This window comes from Stegostoma tigrinum, chromosome 6, assembly GCF_030684315.1.
Source record: "Stegostoma tigrinum isolate sSteTig4 chromosome 6, sSteTig4.hap1, whole genome shotgun sequence".
Classification (NCBI taxonomy): Eukaryota; Metazoa; Chordata; class Chondrichthyes; order Orectolobiformes; family Stegostomatidae; genus Stegostoma; species Stegostoma tigrinum.
This window is the reverse complement of record NC_081359.1, coordinates 95,987,471-96,006,271: the sequence shown is the minus strand read 5'-3', so window position 1 is coordinate 96,006,271 and position 18,801 is coordinate 95,987,471. Positions and strand designations below refer to the sequence as shown.

Sequence of the window (18,801 nt, the reverse complement as noted above, 5' to 3'; positions counted from 1 at the left end):
TGCTGCTTGGCCTGCTGTATTCATCCAGCTTCACACTTTATTAACAAAAGATCTGGTCATCCTCACAGTACTCTGTGTGAATGCTTGCTGTGCCCAAATTGACTGCAGCACCACCTGACAGCGTCCGAGGACAGAAATCAGATTGAATGTTTGGGTCCAGTGAGCTTTCCTCAGAAGGAAGCGTTGTGATTTCTCTCCGCAGATGCTGCCAGACCTGATGAACTTTTCCAACAACTTCTGTTTTTGTTTCCTATCAGAATTCAAGGTTCAAAGAAAGCCCAGCTTCTGAAACATGACCTGTTTATTGAACACCGCCTGAGAACTCCCGGCCATAGACAGGCAAACCTAAAACCTTCACAGACAAAACGTCCCTGAGCCGCCATGAGCTAGGACAGGGCCTCCAAAATACCTGCTCGTACTCACTTCCAATGTCAGGGCGAAGCTTCTTATCGTATTCCTTCAGCAGACGGTTTAAAATTTTGGTCGCGTCTCTGTCTTGCATTTTGGAGGTCAGCACCCACGTCTGGTTGACTGTGCGGTCTTCGTCCTCGTCATCCTCGATTTTTCTCGAGCTGCGAGAGAGAGAAGACAGGTGCCACTTCTTGTTATCGCCTGCAAATTTTGGCGGCAGCCCTGACCCGCAGTGGCGGGCGTCTGCAAACTTTCGGGCAATTGGAACCGCGGTGGCGCGCTTCCCGAGTGAACGGATGGCCCTCAAAGTGAACCTGCGTGTGCGTGTCTTCTGAGGGTTCACAAGGCGAGGGAAACGGGGCTGCCCAAGAGTTTGATCAACGGGGCCACTCCAGACAGCAACAGGTGCCCAAGTGGAGAAGTGGGTCACGTATCTAGGGCACTCGATCAGACAGACTCCTCGCCCCTTTGCATCTGCATTTGCAGTTAGCATCCGTTGTGCAACATACTTTGAGCTCTCATCTCATCCTAACTCTTCAAATAAAAAAAGTGGGCTCTCTGTTTTTGTACTTACTAACTTCAACGACAAACTTCAACGGCACGCATTTCGCCTTCAAACTCTGAATTTGGGGCTTGCGGATGTCAGAAAGGGAAGGGGAGAGAAGAAGTCATTTGAGATCATTTGTGCCTCCTGCCTTTGAGCGCAAGAATAGGGGGTGAATTTTGATTTCTTGATGGCGTTGCGCGCTCTGCCCCACTCGTTAAAAGAGTGGCCAGCTCTTCAGATCAAAGGTGACGTTGCACATGCCACACGGTTATCGGTGCCGGGCCTGGAATGAGTAAATCTCGGCTGGAAATAAGGCAGAAGTGACAAATTGCCTGCTGCGTGCAGGTAGCGCCAATCTGTACGTGGCAACTGAGTATAAACCTGCAATCCACCGCATTCCAATGCCAAGCCTCGCTTGGTGTTTCTATTATGCGCCTTGCAAATAGAGAACCTAATATCAAAATACACTTAGTGGCTGTTTATTTACTGTGCTCAGACACCCAGCCGTGGGAGCTGGATGGGTTCCAGCTCCTGCCGCTCGGCCTCTGTAAGATTAATTTCCATCATTTCATAATGTATGATCAGATGATGGTAACGATTAGATGCTCAGTTAACCCTGTCCCCATTCCCTGAGGGTCCTCGCTCAGACACACAGGTCTCTCAGGGAAGATTTGTAGCTTCAACGTAACCCCGTTGCATTCACAGCAGATGTCCTCTGGATTTCTGACACCGCTAAACTATCCGGTTGAAATCACAACATGGGACTGGGATGAATTAAACACCCACCCCCCTGTTTGACAGTGTTGAGCCTATTTCTTTGAAGCGGCTGAACTCGGAGTTCATGGAGCGAGATTTTTTTTTCCGTTTGACTTTACTAACCCATCACCCAGACTGAGTGGGCGAGATCCCACTTTCCAGAGCCCCCCCCCCAAAAAAAAACCGCGTACAGACAAAACAAAACAGGGACTGAGCCTTGTAGCCCTGCATCAGACCGTAAACTGCGACATCAGAAATGATGCTGGGAGGGGGGGAGGATAGTGTTGGGGGGAGTGTGGGTAGGAGACGACCTATCGACCAACATCTGCCGCTTCCCATCAGCTTCACTGCTTAGCCTGTGCATTTCACAACTTTTTCAGAAAAAAAATAACGGGGAGAACATCCACGGCGCCGATTGACAAAGCCGTAAAACAGAAACAACCGCCACCAGTCGCTCGCACAGTCAGGCTGAACTGCCTGTTTTAAGGCAATAATACACATAATGTTTGCTTACCACGCTTGGAAGACTGAGAGTAACAAGAAAGCTGCCAGTAGTTTCGTTGGCATCTCTGGACAGGAGAGGATGTGAAGGAGAGAGCGAGCCGGAAAGTGGAGAGAGTGGATTTGGAGAGAAAGCTGACACACACACAGAGAGAGAGAGAGTTTTGTTCTTTTTCGCCTCCCCGTGTAGGTAGCAGCAGTCAGTATCTGTCACTTCGGAGCCATCAAGAGACACGAAATAAATGAGACTCGGCGATGCTTCCCGGGCTCAGCGATAAATCGCACATGCACCTCTGACAGGTGGGAGCGTTTGAGTCGCTCCAGCCTTACCATCCAGCACCAAGTCGCTGACAGAGTGAACTAGCCCCTCCTAGCTCCACAAGCCCTCTCCTGACGCTCCTCTCTACCTCATTCGGCTTTCCTGCACTGGGGGAGAGCGGGGCCGAGCTGCGATCGCCAGCTGGCTCCAAATTCCCACTTTTCCCACTGTTCCAACCGAGGGGAGTCCCATTGGGTTCACTGACGTCATGTTTCACCGCAGGATCGGGCGGTTAGTTTTGAGGAGGCCAGCAGTTTTCCTGCAATCAGGGCGAGCAAGGTATCGAGCAATCTACCTTTGACCGTTTAAACCACCTCGGTGCGAGGGAATACAGATGTCTGGGTACAATATGTCAGTGGGTGAATATGTGACGGTGCAAAAGTGACAGGGTACAAAATATGACATGGTGCAATATGTGACAGGGTGCAATATGTAACAGGATGAATATATGTTACAAGGTGCAGTATATGGTGGGGTGCGATATGTCACAGGGTGAATATATGACAGGGTGCAATGTATTGTCGGGTGCAATGTGTGACAGGGTGCAATATATGGGAGGATGCAGAATGTAAAAGGGTGCAATATGTGACAGGGTGGTTATTTGACAGTACAAATGATAGGGTGTAATATGTGATAAGGTGCATATGTGAAAGGGTGCAATATATGACAGGGTGCATGTGTGACGGGTGCCGTATCTGATTGGGTGACTATGTCACGATACAGTATGTACAGGGCCCAGTGTGGCAACTGGTGCAAACGTGAGAGGATGCATCTGAGACCGGGTGCAGTGTGGGCACGGGACGATGGTTATTGCCCCTGGGCTTGGTGCCCTCTGATAATTCCGAGGCTGGGTTCGTTGATATGTTAACGAAGCTCGTCCATTCTAGAGCCCTGACAACTTTTCCCATTACCGAAGCATGGGATTTTTATGTAGCGTTCAACCCAGGTGTCACTTACTTATGCCTCTTGACTTAGCTGGCGCCCTGATACTCCGCATCACGGGTCTGGTCTGTAACACCATTTAGTTTCTGTGAAATCTGGGGAGAGGTGGGAGTAACAGGTGACAGCATGTATTCTAAGATGTGAAAAGGTAGTTCGGACTCTTTCACCTTGCCCGCAGTGTGAATGTTTTGAACAGTCTGTAACGTTGATGATTGATATGTCCACCAGATCTTGAACAGAGAGCGATACACACAAGATTCCGGAATATTTAGCGTGTATTTTGAATCATAATTCAAACAACAGATTTCAGCGAACTATTAACATGCAGGAGCTATTACAATGATCCTTTGGAAAACTCCCTTTCGGGGTTTTTGAAGTGCATGTTGTGGATGCCAAATTCAAAAGTCGACAGGAAAATCCCGCTCCCGGGTTTGGCGAGGAACAAGGCTCGAGTATGTGGGATTACCACCGTCAGACGGTGCTGAAATACTTTCATTTTTGTTTGCCTAGGTGATGCCCGACGACCCGGTTCATTGTCCAACCTGCCGAAGGGGTTGACTGCACAAAAGAGAATGCAGACGGCTGTTGTCCTCTCTCTCTCTCTGTCTGTCTCTGTCTCTCCCCAACCTCTCTCTATCTCTCTGCAGCTTCACTCACACCGGAGTCCCGGGGCAGACAAATACTGCCGGTGCTCCGTTTTATTCTCAATCTATGTGGCCGGGGATGGTAGGACAGTCAGTCTCTCGGAGTCCATCTCGCTCGCAGCCGCCTCTTGTGTCTTGGGATAGACTTGTGACCGCTCAGGTAAGTGTTAACCCGGCAGGGTCGCACATAATCGCATGTTTGCTGTGCGGAGAAGAGGTAATCTCACATCTGTTTAACACATTGCCCCGTAACAAGTGAGTCTTCAGGCTGGCTCGACAAACCCATAGCCCATCTTAAACTGATGTGGAGGGACCCCCCTGGTCAACGCACACGCACAGTTCCCTCCTTCACACCCCCAAACCATCGCGGAAGAGCCCAGAGGGGCTCAGTATTTATTGAAGATGTCCCTTTGCAGTTTAGCAGTGTGCGGGGAGATGGGCATTAACTTTACAACAATGTGAATGGCGAAATTGAGGGACTTAGAAGCGTGTTGGGAAATGAGGGGCGGATGTAATGTCTCGGTAATGTCTGTGTGCGGTGTGAGTGCATTTTTCTGTGGCACGTTGAAGTGCTAACAGTGAACATTCCGAGGCAGACAATTTCACTCTCGAAATTTCTAGGATGTCCTCTGAATGTACACCTCAACTAGGACCGTACATATCTGTGTATACATCAGTATTCATCCTGAAATTTAATACACGTCAGTATATCGATGCATTTGTGTGTAATCTGATATGGAAACTATTGTACGATCTGTCAGCGTGTACTCTATATAAAATGTCAGTATTCCCCTTTAAATATACCCATATTTCTGTGGAGCCCATTTGTGTGTGCTCTGATATATAAAGTATTATACGAGTTGTCAATGAATATTCGATATGTAAAATGTCAAACTCCCCTTCAGATATGCACACACATCTCTGTAGAGCCCATTTGTGTATGTTCTGGTACATATAAACTATCAGGGTCCACTTTGAATGCACATATATGAACATAAAATATGAATATCAGATCTCAGCCTTTGGGAGTAGGCGGTGATTGAGTTGCAGTGAACAGTTGGCGGAGACTATTTTTCTGGAGCTGAGCCGGGGATACAACCGCACCACACCCCCCCCCCCAACCCCCACGACAAGGAGCCGCGAGTCCGTGAGCTCTTAGGGGAAAAGAAAGGTCCCGGTGAGGGATGGAAGACAGCAGCTGTCCGAGCCAGATCCTGCCTGTGTCCCCCCACAGATGGCGACGTGTGAGCGTGCGTTTGGAGATGAATCTCTGGCGGCGGTAGTAAGCAGTGCTCCTTTGGAACAGGATGATAGCAGCACGCTTCAACCAGCCTGAGGGGAGAGGGCAGTGCCAGGGTGAAGTCTCGAGAGGGCGGAACAGGCTGGCACGGCCTGGTTTCCTTTGTAATGCGAAACTGTCATCGCGCAGGTACCGCGTTTGCTGGAGCACTCTCGCTCTGGCAGTGTCCCTGGGGGAAATACAGTGTGTATCCCGTTTCAGAGGACCCCCCGCCCCAATATACACGCACACTTCTTTGCTGTACTCAATCATTTGAAATCCTCTGTTTATTTGTGGCTGACGAGTTTTGAAACGTTGGTGTCCCCTTGATGTCAATATTCAGATTGAGGAGTCGCTGTCAGCTCGAGTAAATGCGATCGAGAATATCACATATTATCAAATATAGCTGAGACAGAGGTGAGAGGAATTTTGGGACGTTCGGGGGTAAGGGTCCTTTAGGCAAGGTGATAGCGTCCCTACCTCTAGACCAAGAGACCCAGGTTTAAGTCTCAAACGATTCAAGGATGTATTATAGCATCTCTGGACAAGTTGACCAGAAAATATTACCATAGAATTCCGATAGTGTGGAAACAGGCCCTTCGGCCCAACAAGCCCGCCTTGAAGCATCCCACCCAGACCCGTCCCTCTATAACCCACACACCCCTGAACACTACGGGCAATTTAGCATGGCCGATCCACCTAGCCTGCACATCTTTGGATTGTGGGAGGAAACCGGAGCACCCGGAGGAAACCCTCGCTGACACGGGGAGAAGACTCCACACAGCTACCCGAAGGTGGAATTGAACCCGGGTCTCGGGCACTGTGCCGCAGCAGTGCGAGCCACAGTGCCGCCCTAGGGGAGACGAGAATGTAGAAACTTATTTCAAGCATGGGAAAAATTAAATTTGAGGTCACAGTCGTCATTCTTAACCCAGGCTGGTCACCTTGGAGGTAGTGAAATCCTCAATAATAGGTTAAATGCCCTTAGCTTCCCTTCCTAAGCGGAGTCTGCTGTAAGAATCCTCACCCAGGGGACAGTGTGAATCGGCCAAGTGCAGGTCGTTATCACACTTATGAGAAGTATACAAAAAGCTTTGGAAGTAGATAAGACACACTTCTCCCTGCTTTTGGTGAGTGTGAGAATATAATATTTGCCCTTTTTTGTCAAACATTGATTATGGCCTGGGAATCCTTAAGGGAGGATATGATGGAGCTGTATTTAACATTAGAAGGCCCCAGTTGGAGCATTGTGTGCCGTTCTGTCGTCACGTTCCAGGGAGGATGTAATTGCGCGGGGTGCGAAGGAGGTTCACAGGATGTCAAACCAAAACAAAAACCAAGGAACTGCGAATGCTAGAAATCAGAATCGAAAACAGAATCGAGAAACTCACCAGGTCTGGCGACACCAGTGAGGAGAAAAGGGGATCAACGTTTTATGTCCAGTGACCCTTCTTCAGAACTGGTTCTTTTCCTGAAAAAGTGTCACTGGGCAGAAAATGTTTACTCTGCTCACAGATGCTGTCAGACCTGCTGAGTTTTCCCATCAGTTTCTGTTTGGGTCCACCAGGACATTGCATTGGCTGGAGTATTATAGCTGTGATGACACTACAGATAGGTAGGACTTGAGAGGAGACAAGGCTGATGTGTACAAAGTTCTACGGATCACAGGCAGGCAAGAGAAACTTTACAGTTAGCTGAGGGATCAATAATCTGGGGGCACAGCTTTAAGGTAAGGAGCAAAAAGTTTAGCGGAGACTTGAGGAAAACGTTTTTCACCCAGAGGATGATGGATATGTGGAACTCACTGCCAAAAAGGGTGGTGGAGGTGGGAACCTTCAGGACCATGAAGATTTTAGATGAACATATCAGGCTGCAGGCCAAGTGCTGGAAAGTGGGATTGGAATAAATGGATATTTGATGACCATCCTGTACGCAGTGGGCTGAAGGGCCTCTTTTTACGCTGTAAAAAACTCTGACTCAATGAATGTGTGGTCACAGATCATGGCTATGAATAAGAACTACTGGACTGGTATCAAAAATTTACAACGACCCCATTTACAGATGCGGGGTATGTTTTATTTGACTATTTAAGGACAAAACCCTTCAGGTTGACAACTTTAATATTGCCCCTTAAGATGCCACCCTGCTGAGTAATATATATAGGCCGGGAAGATGAAGCTGTGTCATATCACAAACACCGCTTACAACAAGCTCACTACAGTGAAAGGATTGTTTTCCACAGCATGCTTTCTGCTGGGTCATGCTGACATATCACTTGGACAAAGACAAGTTAAAACCACAGCAACCTGTGAACTACTTGACAAATTTAGTCTCCCGAAAGAATGCTTCATGCCCTCAGCTTCTACATGTCTGGGGCTAATGGCTTCCTTTGGTTAGCCTGATGCCAACCCAGTTATCTGGCATTCACGTCTAATGCTGGCTGAACACGGCTGTTTAAATTGGCCCCAGACTTTGGACGGAGAGATGTTAATTATCCACCAACGAATTTAATTTCGCAAACGCAAGAATGCCTATCAATAGGTGGCAAAGCGCTGCAGACTTAATGGTTTTAAAATGGACCCCTGCAATTATAGAAATTAATGCCTGTGTATGGAAACTAAATCTAGTTTATTTTTTTTCAATCAGATGACTGGCAAAAGGGTCTTTTTCAGAGAAAATCAGTTGAGCCCTGAGTACAGTGGTCAGTGGAGTGAAAGCCCTGGCACTGTTTACAGCATGAGGGTAACCAGTGGGCACCTCCTTATGAAGAGTTGGTGCAAGGTTCGTCTAAGCCGTAGTAAAGTAGCGACTCTCCACCCTGCCGACCACTTTCAAGGAAAACAAAAGAAAACTTCTTCCCCACCCCCTCATTCAATGCTGATTTTTTTTATAAATTGTGCAGCAAAATACTAAGTATTGTCCCATTTCAAGGCGAATTTATAAGACTTCTTTTTGCAGGGAATCAATGCAACGTTACATTTATGTTCCTCCTGCTCACGAGTTTCATAAGTTTAGAAAGAGAAGTTTACATTTAGTCTTTCACTGCCAATCTCCCACAAGGACTGCTACAGCCAATTAATCTGTTACAGTTGTATGTAAGAAAAATGGCAACCAATCTGCGCACAAGTTTTGACAAACAGTACTGTGATACTGACTGGATCACCTGTTTTGATTTATCTTCGTGAGAAGTAAACATAGGGCGCAGCAGGAAAAATATACTCACTCAAAGGATGGTCAACATTTCTTACAATTTCCAAGGCTGCAGACACAAAACATTTGAGACTAACACCGTATGAAGAACCAGCCAGCAGCCATATGATTAGCAATATCGGAAACAGTTAATGAGGACACGAAGCTCCAACAACAAAACTAATCAGAACAGATTCTAACAGGTTCACAAAATAATCTATTTAAAGGAAGAGCTTGTACTTAAATAGCACTGTTCGTGATGTTAGGGCATACCAAACTATTTCTCAGCCAATTAACTTTTAAGTTGACATTGTTGTGATGTTCAACCGTCAATACAGCGCTCATTAAGATGAAACCAACAGCAGTGAAATAATGATTGATCGATCTGTTTTAGTGATGTTGTTTGAGGGATAATTATTGTCCGGGACTCCGGGAGAGAGGATCTTTCTTCTTTTCAAAGAGTGCTCTGGGTCTTCTACGTTCATTGAAGCGACTAGATTTGGCCTCTGTTTAACATCATTTCTGAAAGACACGAAATATGTGGCATTCTATTTAACTGCATTTAGGTGTCTGCTTTAGACATTGTGCTGAACTCACTTTGGAGTAGGATATAGACACCCACTTTTAAACTAGGGGTAAGAATGTGACCAATGAACCAAGACTGACACTTTACTGAAACTCTTGTGAATACACAGAAGAATAAAAGTAAAAGTGGACAAAAGTGCACAGCTTCTACAGAGAACTCATTTGGGTGGAATGGCCCAAATCAATTTCATTTGTGGCCGTAATTGTACGATGGAGTAAGTATATTTCAGAAGTAGCTTAAGGCTGTTGCACATTCTCAGGTCTTAGATGTAAAAGTCTCAAATATTGCTGTCAAAATTTATGGTGTAGTCTGGAACTCTTAATTGTGTTATAGCCTCACAGCAGAACCTCTGTCATTGTTAATCTCTGTGTAATTTACCTCAGTTGTAACTTATAGTGTTTCATTCATGAATCTGAAAGACCCATAACTCAACTTTAGTGCCATCAAAGAGCAGCATTAGCTTTTGGCATGTGTGAAGCAGTGTATGTAACTTGTCAAATAAAGTTTTTTTTTCACTTCGTGATGCTACAGAGAATGATTATTAGGAACTGATGCGCTGAGTTATACCCTGTGAATGATGTGAGGCTGACAGGTACAAAAGTGTATTGAATAACCAATTAGAAGAAAGAAAGACTTGTAAGAACGACTTAGTATAAATCATAATTTTACTGTTAGTTGATTGCTATTTCATTCTGAAACTAACATTCCTTGAGACAACCGCATTTTGGCATATCTGCATTCTTCTGTTAAAACTGTCATTTCAGTCCCATTGAGTTATTACTAAATGTTATCTTGTATCAGTTATGGAATAATAAGATTATATAACAATTTCAGTACAGAAGGGAACCATTCAGCCATGATTTGGAAACTATGTCAAATCTGGCTCTCTGTAAATCCAACTCAGTTAGTTCTTCCTTGCCTTTTCTCTTCTGACTGCAATTGGTGTCTATTCAGGTGATTATCCAATACCCTTTTGAAAACCACAGTTGAACCTGTCTTTGTCATCCTGCCAAGCAACTCTCAGATCCTAACCACTCACGCCCCCATGTTGCCATTAGTCTTTTCACCACCAGTCATCTTAAATAAGTGTCTTCTGTTTGTTGATCCTTCCACCAACAGGCACACTTCTATCAAATCTCCTTTTCGCTATCCCTTCCTCAGAAAGAACATCTCTAGCTTCCGCAATTCAACAACCCAGCTGAAGTTTGTCATCCTTTGAATCAACTTCACAAATTTTGTTTCTATCTAAAGCCATTACATCTTTCAAAACCTTGGCAACTGGAACTGCACAAAAGTTAAACCAACGGTTCAAAAATATTCATCATAATCTCTTTGAGTGAGCTTTGCTTTTAAGCTCAGAATTCCATTTCTGTTTTTAACCACTTCTTATGACTGTCCTGCAACCTTCAATTATTTGAATGTGCCCCCCTTCAGGTCACTCTGCTTCCACATATTCTTTAAAATGCACCCATTATTTTCTTGCTGGTCTTTGTTCCACTTCACATTTTTCTGCATTAAACTTAATCTGTCACCTGGCTGCCAATTCCAGCCTGCCTGTATCCTCTTGTAGCCCATCACTACCCTCCTCACAGATCACAAACTTCAAATCTTGCTGTCATCTTCAGATTGTGTATTGTCCACCTTGGATCCAAGTCATTAGTAGAGATGAAGGTAAATGACGTTCCTGGGGATCTTCTCTGTATACCTTCCTCGAGCCTGAAAAAAAAATTCATCACTCCCCGGTTTTCTTGTCACTCAGCCAACTTCACATGTTTGCGTCTTGTCTTGTTTATTGGAGGAGCACCAAGTTTTCTGACAAGCCTATTACATGGCACTTTATTGATCAGCTATTGGAAGTCCATCGTCTTCAACCTTTTCAACCAGCCTGTTAAAAAAAATCCAACAAAGGTATATAAATACAATTTGCCTGTAATAAATTTGTGCGGGCATTCCTTAGCTAATCCTCAGTTGTCCAAGTGAGAGTTAGTATTTAAACTGAAATTTCTTGAGTTATGCTGTGCTAGGAAAAAAAAACATTTTTTCGGAAAAATTGTGTATTTGAGCATAATTACATTTGGAGGAGATTGTCCAGTTTACCATAAAGGAGAAATACCTTGAATAACAATCAACAACAACAACAGGAGATAACTAGAAAAGTCCACACAGTAACAGTCATCTGAAAGAAAGAGAGACAGACCTATATTCATATAGCTCTTCCTTACATTGTTAGAACACCTCAACACAGTTTCAACAATTATTTGCTATTAATCTGCATTTGATATATAGACCAATGTGTCAGTCGTTTCATTCTTGTAATATCTTACATCGACCATTAAAATGAGTGATCAATTTTTCTGCGTTTTAACATAAAATTTCACCTGGAAACTTTTCTTTCCATATCAGAACAAACTTCTGTACACCTTCAGCTAATTATTTAGCTTCATTGCAGTTTACTTCATACTCCTAAATGTGAGAGATATTGATGCTCAAAAATGGAATATTTTACATTCTCCAAATTGACTGTCAGCACCGAACACATTTTGGTGAGGTATAGCAGAGTTAGATGCAAAGTAAAGTTCCTTTGGCTCAATAAGCTTCAGTGTCCTTTCTGTGTTCTTTCATTACAAATCTTTGTTTTTCACAGACTTAACAAAAGGATAAAAAGGGAATGTTTCTATTTATTTAACTGCTTTCACATCCTAGAAATGTGCCAGTGAGCTTAATGAACAATACAGTTATTTGAAACATTGTGAGTACTACAGTATTGTCCAACATAGCAATCACTTTACATGCAGTAAGAACCAAAAAGTAGAAACATTCTGCGTATAAGACCTTATCATATCCTTAAGACATTGCAAAGTACCTCATAGATAGTAGGGTGAACTTGAAGTGCAGTTAGCTTAGATATGTTGAAAAACATGTCTACAAATATCTCACTGACAATAAATAAGTTAATTGATTAAAGTAGACTGGATGCTGTGTGAAACATTTTTGTGAAGTCTTTCTCCACTGTCTCCTCAAGTCCTGGCTTATAATGTTATATTGATCTATACCACCGTAAACAGGTCACTGGTCACTTGTCAAAGTGTATTATTCCTGGCACAACACTTCTTTGTTCAACAGAGAGAAAGAAAACATCAGAAGCCTTCTGTTCAATGGTTTAATAAGCCAACAATGTTTTGATAACAATAACATCTCAGATCGATCATGCATTAGAAATCAACTTTCTACAAAGGGAAGAAGTACAGAAAATTTCTTTAGACGTGGAATATGGCAAAAGTGTGTACAAAACGAAAATTAATTGCAGGGGGAAATACCGCTGAAAAAAAGATAGTGCATTTTGGGACAAATAAATCACATTGCTTAATAAGGAAGATAACTCTTCAGAATCAGTAATACCTAATAAGGGCAAAATAGTATTTTGTTTTAAAACAATTGTTCTGTGTAGCACTTGTAATGTTCAAGCGCTATCCATTGTGGTTATCTCTTTTGTACCTTAACACAAATGTCAACATCATGATGGAACATGGATAGAGTTCCATTCCTATCTTCCCTTGCTGCACATGAACTTGGCAAAGTTATTTTATATCATTCTGGTTTGTGCAGCAAGCATCTGCATTTTAGTGCACATTTTGAGTCCAAAAGAAATTAATGAAACTATCTCTGTTTTGTCTTGGCAAATGAGTTGTCTTCGTTTAGGACCGTTGAATTCCTGAAGCAATTATTACTAGATGATAGCAATGACAACGCACAGGAGGCTGCTAAATTCTTAACTAAAGTGAGACCTATAGCAGATTTTTTAAAAAAGCCATCAATTAATCATTTTTCAGACAATGCTATCGAGTGGCAGGAAATATGAATGTGACAGGAAATTAGAATGTGCATAGCCTCCTACTCTGGTGTATCACATGCAAGCCCAAGACTGAAGCAAAAAAAAATCATGGAGTGCGAATGCACAGAAAATACTTGAAAGACTCAATAGATCAGTTAGCATCCAGGGAGAGAGAAACAGAACTGATGGGTCAAATCTGTGACCTTTCAACAAAACAAGCATCTTCTCCTTATCATCACTTGTCTGCCTATCCACTATCTCACCTACCTTCTCTTTACTATGACCTGAATAGTGTCTCTTTCCTTGGTAAAGAAGGATACAACATTTTCATATCGTACCTTAACCATGCCATCCGCACAAATGATCTGTTTTTATGTTCTTACTTTAAACACTATTTTGCTATTTATATGTCTATAGAAAATATTTGGATTCTCATTTATTATTGTTGCCAGTATCCTCTCATAGTCTATCTTCACTTCTTGTATTCCCTTTTCACATCCTTTCTAAACTCAGCCTCGATTTCTCAATTGAATTATTTACTTGACAGCTGTCATATTCCCCATCTTCTGCTTCATCACGCTCTCTGTCAATTCTATCGTGCTGGAAGCTCTGAGATTTTGTTTTGATCTGTCTTTCTCTGTCATGGGAATGTATCTTAACTATACCCAAACTATACCAATTAACTCAGTGCAATTTGAATTTTAATGTTGGTGCAATCACAATTATTTTTGTAATATTATATAAAACTGCTTAAGAATGTTGTGAAGGTAACAGGACTGACTTCATAGAATGGAAAGTACACCTGTAACATTTTCAACTTTGTCAAATAAAAGTTCTTACTTCTCTCACATCTTCCAGTGTTTTCCTTCCCCGCAACCCACATGATATTGCTTTTAGATATGTTTCAGATTTTGCATTCATTTGAGCACTTCAGCAAATTATCTCTTCAGGTGCATGAGCGCACTTATTAAGTTGCAACAGAGGAATGGTTTCCTTTTATAAGTGTCACATTTACATCCATTTTCCGTGAGCCAATTAGTAGCTATCCTTCTTTGGCAGGGAAAAGGTAAACTAAGTAAAGCCACCTCACTATTAAGGTAGCCACAAATAAAAAAGTGCTATCAAGAGATTAGAACCTAGTTCATCTGAGTGGCAAACATGTCCATCTAACACCCAAGCTAGGCAGGCACAGGGTGTTGTTGCTAATTAGAATACATTGAGTCGTCTCTGATGTTTTATGAGGCAGGCTTATCAATGTGAATTTAGTTTCTTGCTGTCTAGCTCAAATTAAACCTGCAAGCTAATGGTCAGATAGATGATAGTCACCATTGTCTCAGAAAATCATAGGGCTGTTTTTTCATCATAGAGACACAGTTGGTGGGGATTTAACCTGAGCATCACCACGCCTCAGGTGAGGGGCAAGGTCAAGAAGGTTGGACCTTCCAGTAATCTCAGCCAATACAGGATGTGAACCTGTGCTGTTGGAGTCACTCTGCAATGCAAAGTAGCCATCCAGCAACTGAGCTAACTGACCCCTTCAATGGGCCCCAATAAAGAATGGCTAGATGAGTAGGACGATCCTGGATGAGGACCTCTATGGTAGTACAGCTGTGCATTTTTAAATGGAAAAGCTGCTGTATTGATCCTGATGCATTTGGTGATGGTGGAGGAGAAAGGGCAAATGATGGTGATGATGGTGGAGGTGGGAAGAATGGAGGGGATCATCAAACTTTCGCTGCCCACAATCTTTGCAAAGCTTTCTGACATAGGCAAGCAATTCGTGTTGGTACAGAAGGGAGATTCTGCTATCCAGAGCAGCCTAAAATAAATTCCTACCTGCTAGAACTGATACGTAAAAGTTTGTTTTGCAGATGCTGGTAATCCTGATGGATCTTAATGGATCTAACCCCCAGTGTCAAAACAAAAACACAATTATAATAGTCTTACAATGAAACGTAATTTTAAAAGCATTCATTACCCATATAGATGCTAAAAGCAAGCAGAAAGATTGAGTAGAAATCCCCTATGTTGTACGATAAATGTTTGAGTCCAATATAAAACAGATTGTAAATAACTTCATTTATGTTCTAAATAGTCACCTCCAAAGCCTTTCTTTCTCACATTCTCATCTTGTGTTTTTTTTAATTTTTTGCCCAAAAAGGTTCTTCTAGTTTCTAGATGTAGTCAATATGTTAGATACATTCTTAATGCACACCGACATTATACATTTTCTCATCAACAAAAAGATAAAACAGACTGAGCAAGAAACAGTTTGGGGAATGAAATGGCCAGGAAGGTGTTTCCCCCAATTTTTGAATATAACATCAGGGGCAGAAATCTCAGAATGTAATACAGGCTAAGGAAGGCCTTTCAGTATCAAAAAAAGCATTCCTTAATATTTTGAAACAGCCTTAAGCGGTCTTTTAAGGAAGTGCAAAATTGTATCTCAGCCAATACAGGAAGTGAACCTGCACTGTTGGTGTCACTCTGCAATGCAAAGTAGCCATCCAGCAACTGAGCTAACTGACCCCTTCAAAGCACCCCAATAAGGAATGGCTAGATGAGTAGGACGATCCTGGATGAGGACCTTTATTGTAGCACCACTGTGCATTTTTAAATGGAAAAGCTGCTGTATTGATCCTGCATGCCCTACTAACAGCAGTGGATTCAGATTTAACATTTTGCATAGGTTATCTCAGGTCAAAGTGGTGACTACCTGTTTGAGACCTACTCAAAATAATATAGTTGCACAAGCCTTCACCAGCTTGGGGCTGGATTGTTTTCTGTCCACTGACCTAGTGACAATGGCCCAATTGGGCAGGAGATGAATGGCAGAAACTCACTGAATTATGCCTTTATCCTATTTTGTTATTTGCCTGGCTATAGTGGCACAGTCTAACATTGAGAATTGACTGCTACTTGGTCAGGATGGAGCATTCTGCATTCATACCAACTTTTGTACTTTCTAAACTCATGAGTTCGAATTGACAATTGACATCTTGGGTGAAGTCAAGGTTGTGTACTCCCAGTCAAGCAATCATAACCTTAAATGATATAAAATGCTTTCCAGATACCCAAGTGAGACAGTTATTTCTGATGGTGATAGTTTAGGAAAGAATGCTGGTCAAGACACCAGGGAGAATCTCTTGCTTTCCTTTAAGTGTGATGAGATTTTTAGCAGCCACTTCAAAGAGAAAATGGGCCTCAGTATAATATTTATCAAAAATGTGAGATCTTGAAATATAGTTACTTCCTGAATCACAGATTGAAATACCTGAAGTCTTATGAATTGAGTCAAGCCAACATTGGCTGTATTGAAAACCAAGCCACTTAAATGTAACATTGGCCTGAATTTTCCTGTCTCCTGATGGTCAGAGATAGAAAATATATCAGGAGGTTCATATCAGGACCCTGCAAAAGGTCTGATGCATAGGCAGATGTCTAAACTTCCAAAGGGATGATTCCCATTGTCCAGAACCCTCCGTGAATGGTTCTGACCTTAAAGCTGGGTGGAGCTTTGGGCCAGGTAAGTGAAACTTACCATTGTATTGAGCCATGACAGATTCTTTTCCATAAGCAGTTAGGTATAGATCTTAGGAATAAAGGGATCTAAAAATATGAGTGGAAAGCAGGAACAGGATACTGAACTGAATGCTCAACCATGATCATATATAATGGTGGAGGAGGCTCAAACAGCTGAATGGCCTACTCTTCCTATTTTGTATGTTTCTATTAGATTAATACCTGGTCTTACAGCTGGATGGGAGATTGCACAGCCTTTCACCCATATCATCAGCCCCCAACTCTGATGAACACCAACTACTGGTCTATCCCCGAGCCATCTTCCTCACCTGCCTAAACTCCTAATCACCAACCACCTCGACCACCTAATTACTCCATAGCGTGGCCCAACAACACCCAACCACCCATTAACATATCTCTGACACAACCTGATCATTCCCTCAACCTGTCTTGACTAATCTTTGACCACCCAATCACGTCCGCAACCTGACCACTCTAACCCGACCTGACCTGACCGCCTGACTACCTTGCAGATCACTTGCCTATCCCTCCAATATGACCTGAGTACTACCCAGAAGTCCAGCTAACCCCTGACCCAACAACCCATTCACCCACCTCATCATGTATCCACCTCACCCATCTGCCCACCTTCACCCATCCACTGATCTGATTGTGATCTCAAGTACAGTGACTAGATTGTACCCACCATAACACTTACTGTTCAAACATCTAGCCAACTCAGCCTAGGATATGTTCGCTGAATCAAATAATGCTGTTTTCTTGGTAACAAATTACACAGATTAGCCACCTCTGATGGAAACAAAAGCTTGTCATCTCAGCTTAAATTGGGAGATCCCTAATTTTTAAACTATGTTCTCTAGTATAGACGCTCCACAAGGGCAAACATCCTTCCCAAGATGGGGGCAGAGTAGGACACGACAGCCAGATCTCATCCTCTCCATCCATTCCTGTTTATATTTTTCTTTTTTTTAATTTTGTTTTTTTGTTTGGCTCTCCTTTTATTTCTTCTTGGAGGAGATGTCCTGAATTTCTGTCCCCAGCATGGACCTGGTGAGGCAGTCTTTCGGCCCAGCGGGGCGGCCTGTCAGCCCAGTATTATCGTCTTTTGGAGTGCCGCAGCAGTCTCTCAGCCCAACGTTATAGTCTTTTAGAAAGCCGCAGCAGTCTTTCGGCCCAGCATGGCATTCTCTCAGCCCAGCGTTATAGACTTTTGGAGTGCCACAGCAGCCTTTCGGCCCAGCAGGAGGGTCTCACAGCCCAGTATTATAGTCTTTCAGACTACCATGGCAGTCTTTCGGCCCAGCATGGCAGCCTCTCAGCCCAGCGTTATAGTCTTTCGGAGTGCCACAGCAGTCTTCCAGCCCAGTGTGATGGTCTCTCAGCCCAGCGTTATAGTCTTTCGGAGTGCCACAGCAGCCTTTCGGCCCAGCAGGACAGTCTCTCAGCCCAGTGTTATAATCTTTCAGAGTGCCACGGCAGCCTTTTGGCCCAGAAGAGCAGTCTCTCAGCCCAGTGTTATAGTCTTTTGGAGTGCCACGGCAATCTTTTGGCTCAGTGTGATGGTCTCTCAGCCCAGCGTTATAGTTTTTTGGAGTGCCATGGCAGTCTTTCGGCACAGTGTGGCAGTCTCTCAGCCCAGCATTATAGTCTTTCGGAGTGACACAGCAGCCTTTCGGCCCAGCAGGATAGTCTCTCAGCCCAGCGTTATAGTCTTTCGGAGTGCCACGGCAGCCTTTCGGCCCAGCAGGACAGTCTCTCAGCCCAGTGTTATAGTCTTTTGGAGTGCAATGGCAGTCTTTTGGCCCAGTGTGGCAGCCTCACAGCCCAGCATTATAGTCTTTTGGAGTGCCATGGCAGTCTTTTGGCCCAGTGTGCATCTCTGAGGTGATTCCAGAATCGTCTCCCAGCTTCGAGGTGAAAGCTGACACAGTCCGGAGTCAAAGCCCAGCATGAACTGGAGGTCAGGTGCCAACCTGGACTGGGTTGGAAGGACTGTCGCTCTGAACTTTTATTTCTCAATGTTCTAATTTATTCTAATAATCTGCATTGCTGGACTTTTAATACTTTGTTTTTCTTTTTTTTCTGAGAACTTGTACTGAAGAATCTGAACCTTGGTACTTTGTGCCTAAGATGGTGCCTTAAGTGGTGACTTGTCACCTTTTCACTGACTAATTTGAGTACTTGTGACAATAATGCTAATTCATTTCACTTGTGATCTCAGCCTCCAATTTGTCAAGTTTCCTCAGGATCTT

General features: G+C 43.5%; 1 protein-coding gene and 1 long non-coding RNA gene across 2 annotated transcripts in view; one reads left to right on the top strand and one right to left on the bottom strand.

The window, feature by feature from the left end:
* Positions 1 to 2,590, bottom strand: part of LOC125453581 (gamma-aminobutyric acid receptor subunit gamma-3) — a 577,393-nt gene extending 574,803 nt beyond the window's left edge. The window contains exons 1-2 of the mRNA XM_059646785.1: positions 2,229 to 2,590; positions 424 to 572 (exon numbers count right to left, since the gene is read on the bottom strand). Of these exons, the coding sequence (XP_059502768.1) occupies positions 424 to 572; positions 2,229 to 2,281 (202 nt within the window). The 5' untranslated portion in view covers positions 2,282 to 2,590. The remainder of the gene's footprint in view (positions 1 to 423; positions 573 to 2,228) is intronic.
* LOC125453299 (uncharacterized) lies at positions 2,462 to 13,770 on the top strand. Its single transcript, XR_009445866.1, has 3 exons — positions 2,462 to 2,813; positions 3,987 to 4,280; positions 8,046 to 13,770. It is a non-coding gene; the product is annotated as an uncharacterized LOC125453299 (long non-coding RNA).
* Positions 13,771 to 18,801: the final 5,031 nt, after the last annotated feature.